The sequence below is a fragment of the Portunus trituberculatus genome, chromosome 37, assembly GCF_017591435.1.
Source record: "Portunus trituberculatus isolate SZX2019 chromosome 37, ASM1759143v1, whole genome shotgun sequence".
NCBI classification, from domain to species: domain Eukaryota; kingdom Metazoa; phylum Arthropoda; class Malacostraca; order Decapoda; family Portunidae; genus Portunus; species Portunus trituberculatus.
Genome location: NC_059291.1, coordinates 257,501 through 275,000, shown reverse-complemented (window position 1 = coordinate 275,000; position 17,500 = coordinate 257,501). Strand labels below are relative to the sequence as shown.

Genomic DNA, 17,500 nt, shown 5'->3' with positions numbered 1-17,500 from the left:
TCCCCTCCACTACTACCTGGCTACACTTAACTAGGTAAACACCGCCGCCAAACACCTGATCCCACCTGGAGATAGAGAAAAGGTAGCACTCTCACATACCACTAACGTACGACACAATGGTGCTGCGCCTCTGTATGTTTGTTCTCCGGTGTGTTGTGTGTAGGAAGATAACAATGGGAAGACAACACTGCGGTTCTGTACGTATATAGTCTTGTGTAACAGCATCAGACATTATCCGTTGTTACTGTCAACGCTACTATTACAACATGAATCACTATTACTACTCTTCCTGCTACTACTACTGCTTCTAGTACTTCTGCTGCTGCTGCTGCTACTGCTGCTACTACCACATGCCTCAGTAGTTAGTGATCTGAATTATTAACAAGTTCGTGTCTAAAGTGTCACATATTCCCAAGTTCAGTTCGTGAATCGTGTTTGTTCTACATTATCATTTTTTTTCTCCTTAAATTTTGCAGTCGTTTGGTCTACATTCCCGAAAGTAGAAACGGATGAGGTACAGTACTATAGCTGCTACTGCTGCTGCTGTTGTTACTGCTCATACTGCTATTGTTGCTATGACTACTACTAACATTAATGACTTTTTCATACCTCGGGCATCTACCAAATTTTATGGTATGTCTTAAGTCATTTGTAGCAAGGATACACACACAAACATAAAACACACACACACACACACACACACACACACACACACACACACACACACACGTACACACACACACACACACACACACACACACACACACACACACACACACACACACACACACACACACACACACACACACACACACACACACACACACACACACACACACACACACACACACACACCCGCGTAGTGTAGTGGTTAGCACACTCAGCTCACAACCAAGAGGGCCCGGACTCGAGTCCCGGGACCGACAAGGCAAATGGGCGAGCCTCTTAATGTGTAGCCCCTGTTTACCTGGCAACAAGTAGGTACAGAATGTAACTCGAGGAGTTGTGGCCTCGCTTTCCCGGTGTGTGGAGTATGATGTGGTTTCAGTCCTACCCGAAGATCGGTCAGTATGAGCTCTGAGCTGTTTTGTAGGGGCTGGGTGACCGACCGTGGTGAATAACACACTCAGGCACACACAGAGCTAGAGAAGGATTGCTAACCTTCCTCTCTTCTTGGGTTGGAATGTCACAGCTCCTTGACTCACATTCCACACCATCCACACCATTCTCTGCTACATGAACATGAAAATGAAATCAAAACAAGCTCGTATTACATCCGCCTGGCTGAAGATTTAAACCCTGGACTTTAAATTGGGAGGCAACTACTACCACTACTACTACTACCACTACCATTACTACTACTACTACTACTACTACTACTACTACTACTACTACTACTACTACTACTACTACTACTACTACTACTCCTAAAACGACAACAATAACAACAATCATAATAACAACAATAATAAGAATTTCAAAATCAACAACAGTAACAATAACAATAAAACGGCAGTAATAATAACATTCACAACTGCCTTTGTAAGATCACCTCACAACACGCACCATCCACAGAGTCAACAGCTTCAAAAAATCATGAAAAGTAAGTAACCTTACTCCGCGACCCTTCAAATTACAGAGGTCGGCTGCTCTTTGAGAACCGTCCTGCACGCGAGACGGGATTCGAGGGGCTGACTTCTCAAATATTACACCGCACCTCATCCAGAACACTTTTAATTGACTCCACTGCACGTTAGGAGTTTTCAAGGACTTTCCATTAATTTAATTATAAGTTCAATGATCACTCAGCGTTATCAAGACAAAATCACCGATGAAAACTCGACTTTTAACCTTTGAAGAATTTTAAAATAGTGCTATAAGAAAATAAAGTGTTGAAAAATACACTGAAATATATGAGTTTTCAAGGAATTCACATGATTTTGATGGTAGTTTAAGAATACTTCCGCATGATTAATACACGGAAACACTCATGAGAACTCGACTTTTAACCTTTGTAGAGTTTTAAAACAGTGCTATATGAAAGGAAAGTGCTCAAGGATACACTGATATATATATATGAGTTTTCAAGAAATTCACATTATTTTGACGGAAGTTTAAGAGTATTTCCGCATGATAAATACATGGAAACACTCATGAGAACTTGACTTTTTCATCTCTAAGAGAATCAAGTACAGTCAAATGATAACCTATTCCATTCCCTCTGTTTTATAATATACCTTAGAAGTTATGGAGGGTGGTGTGTGAAGTAAGCCTGAGGGCGGGAATGGCAGAGTGAAGAATGGGCGTATGATGATAGTAAGGATAATAAATGAGTGTGGAATAAGTAATGGTACTCAAAGAAAGTTGTAATGTTGTTATTGTTGCTAAGAAACCCAATTGATTGTTAGGCTGGCTGACAGGCTGACTGGGTGACTGACTCTCTCTCTCTCTCTCTCTCTCTGAATGGAACTTCATGATTAATTTCGTAAAGAAGTACAGATCATGCTGTGTGTATTGATTAGAAACACACACACACACACACACACACACACACACACACACACACACACACACACACACACACACACACACGAATAAATTGGTATTCATAAATAATGGAGGCGCCAATTAGGAGGAAAAACAAGGTAGAGACATAAAGACTTTGGGGAGAAGTGTTAATGAAAAGAGAAATAAAAAAAGAAGATGAATGAGATTAATTAGAGTACAGTACACGTGGAATCAGGGAACAGGAGGGACAAGGACAAGGAGAGGGGAGGATGGCGAGCAATGATCCTGTGGTCTACTCTTGTTCTTTTATTATTATTATTATTATTATTATTATTATTATTATTATTATTATTATTATTATTATTGTTATTATTATTATCATTATTATTATTATCATTATTATTATTATTATCATTATTATTATTATTATCATCATTATCATCACGTCTGTTTTATCACTACTGCTGCTGCTGCTTATGTTGTTGCTACAATCACTGCTGCTGCTACTGCTGCTTCTACTATACTACTACTATGATTATTATTTTTTTCCTTTTTTTCTTAGCGTTCCCGTTCTCCTCCTCTACCCCCAACTCTTCACCCCCCCACGCCCCATCTTTGTGCTTGAGTCACACTCATGATGGCGATAGGTGGTGTCTGCACATACTTCAGACCACTCCCGCCTCGCCAATCTCCCTGAGTCTGCCCTCAACGCTCACATAACGCCTCGTCAGCAGCGCCGTGCTTGTCTGATGCAAACTATTCTTTCATAACTCACGAAACGTCTCACTCCAAAGATTATCATTTATTGTATGTGTAAATGTATGTCTGAACAGTTTGTTTCTTGTTTGTTATTTTCTTAGTGCTTTTCGTAGGCGTGTTTTACGTAACTCACGGGATTAGATTCTTTCATATACTGATGTTTCCTGTCTACGTTCTGCCACACTCACGTACGTACATGTGTGTGTGTGTGTGTGTGTGTGTGTGTGTGTGTGTGTGTGTGTCACAGAGGCTGGGTAATTAAATTATCGACACTTTTCTGGCTTTCTATTGAGAGTCATGATACACGCAATTAAACAAGTAATCTGTTTTCCTCACAGAGCCAGGCCAAGTGATAAATGGATGCACTGAGCGGAGCGCCGGCCATTCATCACCAGGAAAGGCACACACTCGCGGTTGTGCCATGCATCATAAGTCGATAAGTCGAGTGTAAATACATGCCTCGCAAAATGTGGCGGCGGAACACGATAAGTGACCACCACCACACCGCTGCCCTCCCTGACCTGCACCAGCCATAATTTCCTTTCTAATGTGGTCACGCATCAAGCCAACGCTCGCCTCCTTGTTGCCTTCATCACTCTCTTACATTATACTACTGGGAAGGTGCCTTACCCTATTACTATTGTTACTGATGCGTCTGCTACTGATATCACTATTAAGAAATACCTAACCTAATCTAATCTACAAAGCTAAAAAATAAAACATTATGCAGCTGATATTTGGCCAATTATAAGAATTTAGGATTTAAACTTAAAAAAATAAATTATTGATATGAAAACAGACACAGTATATATTACATGATTAATATAAGTAAACTATTAATGATTATTTGGCATGTTGCTAACGAACGTTAATCAAGCGGGAATGGCGGTGTGCTTGCACCGATTAGTTCCGGCTGGAATGAGAACAAGCTTTTTGCATCTCCAAGCGACGCGTGGCGCGGGGTGGTGAAGGTACTTGACGGGTGGGGGAGGAGGTGGCGGCACTGTTGGTTTGATTTGAATGAAATTATCGAAATCTTGTTACTTATATCGATTAAAATCATAATAAAAATATTATATAAATCAAAATTGAATATACTGAATAGAAAATATTTAAATGATATATTGGTCGCAGAAAAAACGGTGGATGGCTGGCAGGTTTTTTGTGAAGAGTGTTTAGTGTTGCAGTGATAACCAGATGGCAGCACCAAACAGCCGGCCACCCGGTGCCAGGAGGTCACGGTGCAGCACGAGACTTTGCGGTGATTGTAAAACACGCGAGGCTGGCTATCAGGGCGATAGTCATTGTTTGTATTCAAGCATAATTCAGCCAGACATAAATGTGAAAAGAACATTACATCGGTATCCTAACACGGTCTTTGTATGCGAATTTCCAAAAGCGGAAATGGTGAAGAGTGGGAAGAGTGAAAGAAAGTGCCTCACACCATGCCCTCCTTGTCTCCTGGACCTTTCAGTATGGAATGGGCACTGACCATAACTGTTAAAGTTAAGGCTTTAATGCAGACTGTTAAACGCGTCACTGAAAGTTACTTGCGCCACGAAGAACACCTGAAGCCCAACTAACATACCGCGTGTGTGCGTGACGGCTACTGAAGGTTGTTACATCATCCCACCCAAGACATTGAAACTTCTTTACTTTTCCTTTTTCTCTCTTTTTTCACCTATCCATTTTTCACATATAAGACAGTTATTTCCTTTCTTGGGGATATATCTATTTCCTTTCTTTATGTAAACTAGATTTCCTTTTTCTTGCTCGGCAGCTCCCGCGACACACGCGTGCCTCACTTCAATTCGCGTTCCCTGCACCTCAGTTACGTGCACTCCTGAGTGCCAATCTCCGGTAAGTAAAGTTTCTCAATTGGAGGCCTCTTCTCCCTCCCGTGCGGTGCGGGCGAGAGTGGCTCGACAGGCACGTAATTGCGACTCATTTCCAGACTAAAGAAAATGCCATGAGGGGGGACCAAGGTGGAGTAGTGCGGTGGCCTACATCGCGTCACGCTCCCCCGGGGCCTTGGCGAACGCTGATCTCGTGGACTCAACGTCATTACAGACTGATTGTTCTTACAGGAGATGCCATGAAGTAGATTAGAGCTTAAATACTCAGCAAACGCTTTACCACCCTGTCGCTTCTAATAATTGATACACCATCATATGTACATTGCAGAAGCTGATCCATTTGATTACTTCGAGTCTGCAACACAGACTAGAACAAAGCAACAGACAAAGAATTATATGGACTGATAGTGTGACAGGTTTAATTTCTTCTGTTTCTGTTTATCTTCTGGTCTAGTACACTCATAAGCTATCAAATGAATCAATGCAATCACTCCCATAAATGAACGGTGGCGCGGCGGGGAAAAGAGATAGTCAGTACCGCTTTCCACTAGGCTATGGTTCACACTGAGGGAAAGATCACCCAGTATTGACGTTAATTTTTTTTTCCAGGTATTAACACGGGTGGGTGGCGAGGGACCTCAACACTCGCATAATGCCCCTCGCTCTCTGCCTCGCTCCCTCACGCTTGGCTCAAAAGGAAGCACCTCGCCTCGGGCAAACTTATCACACACTTTTCCGCGAATGCAAAGTCAAGCGACTAACTAATTCATTCGTTTATTTACCTTCCCTCCCAGTGTCTCAGGTTACCAGCTCGTGCTGCTGGACGTGCGGCGCCGCCCACCGGGTCAGCGGCCCCCATGGCGACGAAGAGCACAACAATTATGGTAATCACGAAAACCGCTCACCCAGAACTTGTACAATTACTGGTCTGAGCACTGTGTAGGATGTGCTAATCTGGTGTGTCCACGAGCCCAAGGCACTGAGGGGCACCTGGCACCATCGATCCCTCATTAATTATAAATCAAGTCACTCAAACACCTGCAACACCTGCGTACTTTTGGGAAAACCTACTCAACTTCGCACCTGGTTATTCCTGCATTGCGTGGTACACTATGGCGCACCTGAGCCTCCACGGACAACCTGAGGCGCCCCGGCCCACACCTGAGGAAGCGGTTGAGGAACAAGAGCACCTGGCGCGAAGGGCGGCTCACCTGGGCTTGAGGAATCCCGGCGGCAGGCTTGGCGCGCCGCGAGTGACGGGCAACAGACACACCAGTTGCCAGCAGCGGATTTCTGGCTACGATTTAACCCGCCTCCACCCTCTCCCCACGGTTCCCCTCCTTACGTCTGTTTCTTCTTTCCCCTCTTCCCCTCCTTACCCTCCCCAACCCACCAGCGCTCCTCACGCTACGCAACACGTTTACATTATTGATCTTCTCCCGCAGAGTTTTGTTGTGGTTTGCGTATTATTAAACTGACTACACGCGTTATTGTGGTGGATTTGATACCTCTGACACGCATGCTAGTACATCGATACTTTGTGTGTGGTGGCAAGTTTGCATTTCTTGTTTCATTCAGCCAGAAAACTTACTCCTTCTATTCGTTGTTCACAAGGACTATTTCTTTATTATACACCAGAAGTTTTCATTTATTATTAACAAAACCATTCCGAGTATGTAACGCTTCTAACTATGTAACTAGAATGAAAAACTCATTGTCCGGGATTACGAAAGAGAAGAGAAGATAATTTAGATCTGAATCCCTTCTAATATTCGTTTTCTTTGATCCAAATGGGAGTTATTTTTTCAAGGGGCAACAAAACTAATTTCAAAGAGTAACTTTAAACGTGACAAGTGATAATATTAAGCCACACAACATATGATATCGTAAATAATGTGAATACTGATAAAAAAAAAAAAAATGAAAAACTGGCATACACTAAAAGAGAAAAAGAAATACTATCTTAAATTTCTCACAGATACAAAAATTTATCCTTCCCTCTCAGCATGCAACAATTTTCTTGGCAATGCTGACTGGGAATGATAAATGTACCTTAGAATGTCTTTACTGTTTGTAGCTTGGCGTCGTTAAGTCCGGTATCTCGATATTTCCACGGATACATCTGCCAGAAGGAAAGATTTATAGAGAGATAGAGAGATAGTAGAATAGTAGTAGTAGTAGTAGTAGTAGTAGTAGTAGTAGTAGTAGTAGTAGTAGTAGAGAGAGAGAGAGAGAGAGAGAGAGAGAGAGAGAGAGAGAGAGAGAGAGAGAGAGAGAGAGAGAGAGAGGTTATGTTTCTAGGACACGGAGCTCGATGAATAGGTTACGCGGTGGTCAGTCATGCAATAGTAGTAGTATAACTAGTAGTAGTAGTAGTAGTAGTAGTAGTAGTAGTAGTAGTAGTAGTAAGTAAGCTCTCTTCAGTAGGTTGTAAGTACATTCCACTTGAATCGAATACCTATGAATCAAAAGCAGAAGTATAACCTTAATTACGCGTTTTTTTTTTCGAAGTATGGACGACTATCCATCACTCGAAATACTAAAGCTGTAGTTGACAATCAGATCATTTACCAATACTTTACTTTTATTTGAATACACCTCGGAACCTCAACCATTCATCATTATATCTATCAAACTTTATTCATCTTATTTTCCTTTAACGAGCAATAATAACAGTACCAGCTTCGATATCTAACTACGTAGAATATGCAAGGATAACATTTCTTAACTCTCACGTGCCACATAATAGCCATCTATTTAGCCACAAACACCAAGCAAGAAAAACAAAACGTGAAGGCGATGCGCGAACACTTTGGCAAACACATACTCCGGAAGTCTAGCCACGGAAACCTCAAATACTGCGGAAAATTATACGGGTTTTGGGCGCTGCAACAAAGGGGTCTTGTGGCATACTACTTGAGGATCGAGTAGAGACGAAAATCATCCAGTTTTTAGTTAGTTAGCAGCGAGTAAAAAAGTTGGACAAGAGATGAGGTAACACGAACATGGCTCCAGTTACACACACACACACACACACACACACACACACACACACACACACACATATTCAAGCGGCAACACTGCACTAGCTAGCTACGTGTTTTCAGCATGAGTGAAGGCACAACCTGTCCCTTGAGGCAGAAAAACAAGCACTTCATTGAGTTTCTCAAGCTTATTCAAACCTTGTCATTTATTCACTCCACTCAGCCCCTCCCCTGCGTCAGCCATGTGTGTGTGTGTGTGTGTGTGTGTGTGTGTTAGCTGCCATCTAGTGGGGAGCGAGGCAAAGACCTTATGCTAGGAATGGTTTGTTTTTACCTCTCTCTCTCTCTCTCTCTCTCTCTCTCTCTCTCTCTCTCTCTCTCTCTCTCTCTCTCTCTCTCTCTCTCTTCTCTTAGTTACTTGTCCTATGTATGTCAACAGTGGCTCTCCTTCTCTCCTCCCATCCCTCCCCCCCTCTCTCTCTCTCTCTCTCTCTCTCTCTCTCTCTCTCTCTCTTTAATTACTTGCTTTGTGTATATCAACTGTGGCTTCTAACATTCTTCTCGTATACTCTTCTGCGATCTGTTGTTATTACTGCTACTTGTCACCGCTGCTGTTATTGAGATCCTGATTTATTGCTGCTGGTTGTGTTAGTGGCAATAAAGGTAACGAAGGGGGTTTGCTTACGATAAATGGCGGTAGTTGTGAAGGTAATGGTCATAGGAAGAGAGTTAGTTACGGCAGTATAATCGTAGGGATAATTTTAGTATACAGTTATTAGTGGTGATGGTGATGGTAGGGGTGGTGGTGATAGTAGTAGTAGTAGTAGTAGTAGTAGTAGTCATAGCAGCAGTGGAACAACAAATAGTACTACTACTATAATCATTACTACCGCTATTACCATTACTTCATCACAATAAAAAAGAAAATAAATAAAAGTACAGCTGAACCCGCAAGAAAATGAAGGTAACACACGAGGACGAGGACATGAAAAGCTAGTGAGCGTTTTAAATATTAACACCACACGTAGCAGTCGATAGCTAGAGGTGCTAACTTCACTAGGCAAGCGTGAAGCACATGGGTAACCTGGAAAGCCGTAGCGGCAACACCTGCTTGTCATGTATTCACCTATTTGCATTTATCTAGTTGTGGTTTACGAGAGGGCAGTAATCTCATAGTATCCTGTCTCTATATCCATTATCCAGTTTCTCCTTAAAAGCATGGACTGTTTTGGCTTTCACGATTTCTCTCACTAAGCTTGTTCCATTGATTCACACTTTTATGAGGAAAACTATACGTCTTACGCCCATATTCACAAACGACCTAGTCTCTTACCACGGCTATTTTTCATATCCCCATAGACAAATAGTAGGGTTTTCAAGACAGTTTTTCCTCATGACCAACCAGAAATCTTGCTAATCCATCACCAGAATCATAAAAAAAAAAAATACCCTTAAAAACACGAGTATCTTCAACTAGTGCCTTTAGAAATAGCCGTCGTGAGAGACCAAAGCGTTTCTGAATATGGGTCTTAATGTCTCTTCTGCAATTTCTTCTTTAAGTTAATGCTGTCTCCTTGTACCCCGTGTGTCTAAAGTAAAAAAGGCTTGTGTGTGTGTGTGTGTGTGTGTGTGTGTGTGTGTGTGTGTGTGATGGGTAAGTATCTGATTATTCACTTGAAATTGTTATATCTTAAAGAAAAATCAGGAGACAGGGAAAAAGTGAGAAATCGTGACAAGAAGAGGAGGAGGAGGAGGAGGAGCAAGGAATAAAGAAAATATGGGAGGATGACAACAAAAGAGATATATATGAGTCTTATTTACATTTCTATCTCCAAGTAATGAACTCGTACTGCTGCTGCCATAATGTGATACTTCCCATAGTAATAACGTGACAGTACAAGACTGCGTAAAGAAATAAATCAGTGATATTGCCATTACACGCTTCACGGAAAATAAAACAAAATAAATAAAAAAACGTTTCTCTTCATTTCATTTCCTGTCAATGGTTCCAACGTTTGCTCCGCTGACAATGAGAGAGAGAGAGAGAGAGAGAGAGAGAGAGAGAGAGAGAGAGAGAGAGAGAGAGAGAGAGAGAGAGAGTCTATTACATCTCCGAGTATACTGTTACGCACACACACACACACAAAAAGAAAAAATGAATATAGTATGACCACACTTAAATATCACATACTGTTATAAATAAAAACAATACATAAACACATACATGCATAAAAGATCACACAATCGTCCTAAATATTTACATACTTAAGATGACATTACCTTACCTCTTTGCCTTACGACTCAGCATTTGCCCTCCACTCCTACTGCTTCGTGGTGTGTTCCCTTGACAGATAAAGCCCGTTTGCCACTATTTTCCTCATTGTCACTATTGAGAGAGAGAGAGAGAGAGAGAGAGAGAGAGAGAGAGAGAGAGAGAGAGATATCACTCAAGCTCCTCCACCGCTGATCAGGATGTAAACAAAAGGAGGAACGTGACATCATAAGGACAGCCGCTCATAGAACAAGTGATCCCCACGATGCACTTGGAATACTGCGCACTGGAGCTTCGGAAACTTAAAATACACAACAAAGGAAGATAAACAAGTGTGACTAGTTTTCTTTCATGAGTTGTCTTTCGTTCTTAGTAAAATGATAACATATTTCTTCGTGAGGAAGAAGAAAAGAAGAAGAAGAAGAAGAAGGTGATGATGATGATAATAATGACGATGAAGAAGAAGAGGAAAGAAAGAAAGAAAGAAAGAAGAAGAGAAAAGAAAACTACCTAACAATTAACTCTATTTATTCTACCGACGAGAAGAGGCAAAAGATTAAAAAGATTACAAACAGCAAGGAAGATTTTATATACACTAACAACACGAAACAAAACAAAGCAAAATAGATAAATAAAACAGTGGCATTCCTCGTATTCACCAAGAAACAAACAACATTTTCATACAGCATTTCAAGCAAACGAAACTCTCATTACAATTCAAGAAAAGAAGAAAAAAAAAAGCTAAATAGATATAACTAGGCTTTATCCATGTCTTATTTTCTTTCCTGGTAGACCGATGATAGCTTGCCATGGCCTGATTTAGCCTAGTGAATCCAACATCGCCTTGCCGCTCGATCTGACATCATTATTAACAGCTGTTGTTGTTCTAAGGACTCGATATTGGAATCTTGTAGTGCACATTACTTCTTAAAACTAATAATCAATACCTGGCGATAGTTCTTCCGTTCTTTCATCACTCTTTTCTCACTTCCCTTCTCTGTTTTTCCTTTTTTTTTTTCCTGTGTATACTTCATTTTCATAATTTTCTTTCCGTTATTTTGTTGAGGGAAGGATAGACAAGACACCCTTCCGCTCTCACTCTTTAAACTCTTCAGTACCACGACACGTTTTCATGTTTATTCTGCCTACTATATGGTGACTTTATACAGCTACAGAAACTTATGGGGTTTATATGGTGAAGACTATGGCCACTAATCTTATAACCTCCATAGACCCTTCCTAATGTAAATCAAATCGTCCAATAATACTCAAAACTCAAGACAAAAAAAAAAAATGCGTCTCAGTACTGAAGGGGCTAAGTATTCCTGGAGGTGTAATAAATGAAAAGCGCACGGCAGAGGTTTCACGAGTACATCAAAGGAGGAGTAAATGTTAGGGGTGTAAAGTCGTGTTAATCTTGATCTTCGCACTACAACGCACTTTGTTACCAAGGTTTTAGGACTGTTGGCTTTTCGTTCAGTAGATCAAGAAAGTGCTTTATTGTTTTGCGTTCTTGTTTTTGTTTATATTGCTTTTTTTTTCATTTTTTGCTTCCTATTGTGGACTTTGAGGAAATAGTTAGTATTGTAAACTCTCTCTCTCTCTCTTCTGAACGACTGCACATGAATCCAAGCAAAGAAACGATCACCAATAGACAAAAAGAAAGAAACCACTACACAAACAACGACTACGAAACCACGACCACATCAAAACGACCAGTAATGTTGGAAGACTTGCTGTGCTGGTGATGCTGGTGATCTGGCTAGGCTGTGTTGTATGAAGATTGTGACTGGGTGTAGCTAACTCCAAAAATAGTAATTTTGTTGCTGGTGATAATGACGAAGATGATGATAATGATGGCGACTGCAATTTTTTTTTTATCATTTCTACTGTTATGATTATCCTCTACATATATTAAGAATTAGAGGATCTTAATCTTTATCGTTGCAGTGGTAATCATCACTATTAGATAGGCTTTGGTGTATGCTATTGGAGTTTTTAAATGTTTCTTGGTTTCAGTTATAATTCAATAAGTATCATGCACAATCAGTGAGGGAAACATCCGTGAGAACAAAAGGAACCAGCCATCCCAGTGGCCTTTCAAAAACAATCCTGATGAAAGCTTCTTAAAAATACGAGTTTTACAAGCTAAGTTTATGTTCTGTAGGTTCAAGACTGGCAGGACCAAAGGAACAACACGAATGGTATAAAAAAAAAAAAAAGAATTTACGATCGATACTTATAACAATACTCCAAGTTATGACTCACAAACTTGAAGGCTTGAAAGGTCAAGGGACACCAACTTAAAGGTACGCTCAATGTGGAATGCAAGGAATGGCTTTATGAATAAGTTGCGAAGACCATGAAACTCCAGCATGCATAGAAAAATAAACTGAAATTGACGATATTCCGGCAGCCATGAACGAGAGGAGATTGAGGTGGACAGGACTTAAGTGTGAGGGAATGACCGCCAGGAATGGCGACGCAGGATAGGATTATGAAGTCGAGAGAGAGAGAGAGAGAGAGAGAGAGAGAGAGAGAGAGAGAGAGAGAGAGAGAGAGAGAGAGAGAGAGAGAGAGAGAGAGAGAGAGAGAGAGAGAGAGAGAGAGAGAGAGAGAGAGAGAGAGAGAGAGAATCGGTGACGGTAAGGAGGGAGGCATCACGATAAAGAGGCGATGCAAAGAGAGTTATCTTGAACGGACCACGAGTGAAGAAGAGCCGATGGAGAAAAGTCACTATTAATGAGAAATACAGAAACAGAATTGCTGTCTAACAAAATCAAGAGTTTTGTGATTACGCCTTCACACTGATATCCAATTATTTGCTTTTGGTATTCTGCTTGAAGTGTTGTGTCTTGTTCATCATTTGGTGAGAGTATTTTATCAACAGCTGTAATTATAGTAAAAAAAATGTCAGTAAATCATAAAGGCTACGAAGGAAAATGCTGTCAGTAAAATGTTCCCTGAAGGTTTGCTATACGTTGAAAAATAGGAACACCTTATTAACTATTTCCTTTATTTTGCATCTTAGATATTTTCTTCAGTAAATATTTCGAGTGGCGTGTATACAGAGTGTGCCACAGCCTACGTGGGATGCTTGACACCTGCATGGCGGCTGCAAGTACCTGCTGCTGCTGCTGTTGCTGCTGCCCTGGCCGCACTAGTCAAGGCGGGAGGCTCCTTAGGCGCACTAGAGCGTGCACCGCAAAGCCACTCTACTGGCTAGCTCTCTAGGATAAGTTGTTCTAATAATACTTTTACTGTCACTGCTCGGCGGTGAGCATGTGGCCTCAACACAGCCGCGGGGTGAGAAGCGAGCACCTCCATCACTAAGCATCACGGCATTCCATCCGTCCTTCAATTTATATACTACACTACCGTTCACTGGTGGCTTTTCTCTGCCTCATGCCACTTATTCATTAGAGTCTGAATATCATCTCCACTAGTTTTGGTGTAATTTCTTTATAAGGATTCAGAAGGCACCTGGACAGTCACTCGCAAGCTGAGACTCGTTCTGTCAAGTCCATTCCCTATCCTTGAACTTTCGCTTCCTGCAACACCACGAGACAGGAAGGCGGGAGGAGAGCGATGGGTCTCGAGCAGCTCCTCCCCGATGCCGGTCTCAAAGTACATCTGCCACCATCCTGCTGATACTGTCGTTGCTGGAGAAGCTGTCGGAGAAGTCATGGAGGGTGTGGAGAGTGTAGAGCCCTGTGTATCCGCTCCACCGCTCCACTCTCAGCCGTTGGGTGGCCGCCCGCAGCTGCTGCACCTGGCTTGCTGCCCCGGTCATCACCTCTAGCAGCACCACGTACTTGAAGGTCTCCTTGGGACGACGTGGGGGGGTGAGAGACGGCTCCCGCACGTATCTGGGGAGGCATAAGGATGGGGATGCGGAAAGGACGGGAAGGGAGGGAGGGAATTGTGGTTATAGGTGGCAGGAGGTGTGGATGAGGGAGGGCTGTATGGCAGGTCATCCGAGGGAGCTGTGACGTAGAGAGGCAGTGGATGGACGGTAGGGAGCGAGGGGATGGAAAAATAAGAGGTGAATGTTTAAATAATGGCTGGGATGGGCTAGGGTCCAGATTTTTCCACATCAAGGCTTACAAGAGCTACTCGAGAGTTATTGGGATTAGTGGGTTGGAGACAGCGGCACTTACAGAGTAATACTAGAGACAGGCAACTTCCTCTCCTGCAGCAGCGAATAAGCTTCCCACGCACCAGACCAGCGCACCCAGCCTGCCAGCAGCCCGGGGTCCGTCGAGTCCTCTAGAGACATGTAAGCCAGCACGAGGAGGTTCCTGGAGTAGCGGCGCGGGCTGTCGTTGGGCATAGGAGACACCTTGCCGCCGCCACCTCCCACCCCGCCTTTGTCTAGAATCAGCGTGAGTTTTGTGTGCTCGTAGTACGTGTCTGTCATAGAAAATGAGATGAGTTAGAGGGAGACTAAAAAAAAAGGCTTTTCTCTGTATTTTCTTGTTCTATTCATAAAAATATTTAGCTTTTATGAAAGGTCTTTTCATAGAGCACTTAGATAATTAGTCGTGTTCTTTTATTCCCATGAATGGTGCAGAGTTTTAGATAAACCATCACTAAAATCATGAAAACATTCTTGAAAAACCTAAGTAACATTTGATGAAGCCTTTTCAAAGTAAAGCAACACTGGAATAATGAAAACACAATTGGAAACCACAATAACATTCACTACTCACTGTTGAAAGTAAAAATGCAATCCTTTCTCAATCTGCCGTTCACTCCCTCACTCACTCACTCACATACTCACTCACTCATTCACTCACTCACTCACTCACTTATTCACTCACCACTTGCTTACTGAGTCACTTGTTTACACCCTAAATCAGTCAGTCACTCACTCTCTCACTTGTTTACTCACTGACCCACTCACCAACCCATCCACTCACCGACCTACATGAAGCTTTTACTCACTCACTTTCCCACAAACCCACTCGCTCACCCAATCCTTAAATCCCTCTCTTCCTTCATCACTTCCACTCTAACTCACCCTGCAGTAGAGTAAAGTGGTTCCCCAGCGCCTTCCTGTCGTATCTGCGGGAGTCGCGAGGGTACATCGGGGCGTGGTGTTCTCGAGTGAGGTGCGCCACTGGGTACCACAGCAGGGGCTCTGAAGGAAGGCTTGGGATGAGCTGTATTGCCTTCAGTGGTGGACGTGTCATTCTATCTTTTCTACTTGCTTATCTACCTTTCCTATGTCTTTAGCTATTACTTTCTATCAATCTATTTTTTTCTGTCTGTTTACCTCCTTATTTATTTATTCACCTATCTATCTATCTATCTAATCTATCTATCTATCTATCCATCTATTTATCTAATCTATCTATCTATCTACCTACCAATATATCCATCTACTTATTTATCATTCTATGAATATATTTATCTCTCTATCTGAATATCCACTTATTTATTATTTATCTACCAATTTTTCTATCAGTCTATCTCTTTATCCCTTTATCAGTCTAGTCACATATCCTTCTACACATCTGTCAATCCACTCGCCTACTAATCTTATCTCGAAACAAAAATAATAAGTAGCAGACGAAGCGTAAACTGTGCCGGGGTAAAACTCTACGGTAAACACCTCTCACGTTTCACTTACTACAACCGGTTGATTGACAGAGCATGGAGAGATTATCAGGTTCTACATTACTAAAGGCGAGGTCTGTTTGGCGATGGGAATGGCAAGTCCAAGTGTTTCTGCTTACAATATTAAGGCTTCATATGAGTTAGTTATGATGATTCAGTACGGCTGCAACTATTGATATTATTACTAGTGCTGGTAATTAGGGGGAGAGAGAGAGAGAGAGAGAGAGAGAGAGAGAGAGAGAGAGAGAGAGAGAGAGAGAGAGAGAGAGAGAGAGAGAGAGAGAGAGAGAGAGAGAGAGAGAGAGAGAGAGAGAGAGAGAGAGAGAGAGAGAGAGAGAGAGAGAGAGAGAGAGAGAGAGAGAGAGAGAGAGAGAGAGAGAGAGAGAGAGAGAGAGAGAGAGAGAGAGAGAGAGAGAGAGAGAGAGAGAGAGAGAGAGAGAGAGAGAGAGAGAGAGAGAGAGAGAGAGAGAGAGAGAGAGAGAGAGAGAGAGAGAGAGAGAGAGAGAGAGAGAGAGAGAGAGAGAGAGAGAGAGAGAGAGAGAGAGAGAGAGAGAGAGAGAGAGAGAGAGAGAGAGAGAGAGAGAGAGAGAGAGAGAGAGAGAGAGAGAGAGAGAGAGAGAGAGAGAGAGAGAGAGAGAGAGAGAGAGAGAGAGAGAGAGAGAGAGAGAGAGAGAGAGAGAGAGAGAGAGAGAGAGAGAGAGAGAGAGAGAGAGAGAGAGAGAGAGAGAGAGAGAGAGAGAGAGAGAGAGAGAGAGAGAGAGAGAGAGAGAGAGAGAGAGAGAGAGAGAGAGAGAGAGAGAGAGAGAGAGAGAGAGAGAGAGAGAGAGAGAGAGAGAGAGAGAGAGAGAGAGAGAGAGAGAGAGAGAGAGAGAGAGAGAGAGAGAGAGAGAGAGAGAGAGAGAGAGAGAGAGAGAGAGAGAGAGAGAGAGAGAGAGAGAGAGAGAGAGAGAGAGAGAGAGAGAGAGAGAGAGAGAGAGAGAGAGAGAGAGAGAGAGAGAGAGAGAGAGAGAGAGAGAGAGAGAGAGAGAGAGAGAGAGAGAGAGAGAGAGAGAGAGAGAGAGAGAGAGAGAGAGAGAGAGAGAGAGAGAGAGAGAGAGAGAGAGAGAGAGAGAGAGAGAGAGAGAGAGAGAGAGAGAGAGAGAGAGAGAGAGAGAGAGAGAGAGAGAGAGAGAGAGAGAGAGAGAGAGAGAGAGAGAGAGATGGCACTTTCTGCAAACACAGTCTTCGCACATTCTTAAGTAAAAAAGTAGAGTCATACATCCAAGTTGTGTATGAGCACTGGAAACGTGACAAGGAGGAGGAGGAAGAGGAGGAGGAGGAGGAGAGTAAGTAATTTTGCGTTCTGTGCATCGTGATATTTTCATGCGATTTTGATAGTGGCGGTGGTGCTGATGGTGGTGGTGGTGGTGGTGGTTGTGGTGGTGGTGGTGATAGTGATTATTATTATTATTATTATTATTATTATTATTAGTAGTAGTAGTAGTAGTAGTAGTAGTAGT

At 42.4% G+C, this 17,500-nt stretch overlaps 2 protein-coding genes across 2 annotated transcripts in view; both read right to left on the bottom strand.

Moving 5' to 3' along the window:
- The window catches only part of LOC123513887, a 58,005-nt gene extending 44,289 nt beyond the window's left edge, over positions 1-13,716 (bottom strand). Inside the window, exons 1-3 of the mRNA XM_045271345.1 lie at positions 13,641-13,716; positions 13,468-13,539; positions 6,207-6,420 (exon numbers count right to left, since the gene is read on the bottom strand). Coding sequence (XP_045127280.1) covers positions 6,207-6,420; positions 13,468-13,539; positions 13,641-13,716 — 362 coding nt within the window. The remainder of the gene's footprint in view (positions 1-6,206; positions 6,421-13,467; positions 13,540-13,640) is intronic.
- Positions 13,419-17,500, bottom strand: part of LOC123514361 — a 41,551-nt gene continuing 37,469 nt past the window's right edge. The window contains exons 3-5 of the mRNA XM_045272231.1: positions 15,403-15,522; positions 14,540-14,792; positions 13,419-14,248 (exon numbers count right to left, since the gene is read on the bottom strand). Coding sequence (XP_045128166.1) covers positions 14,002-14,248; positions 14,540-14,792; positions 15,403-15,522 — 620 coding nt within the window. The 3' untranslated portion in view covers positions 13,419-14,001. The remainder of the gene's footprint in view (positions 14,249-14,539; positions 14,793-15,402; positions 15,523-17,500) is intronic.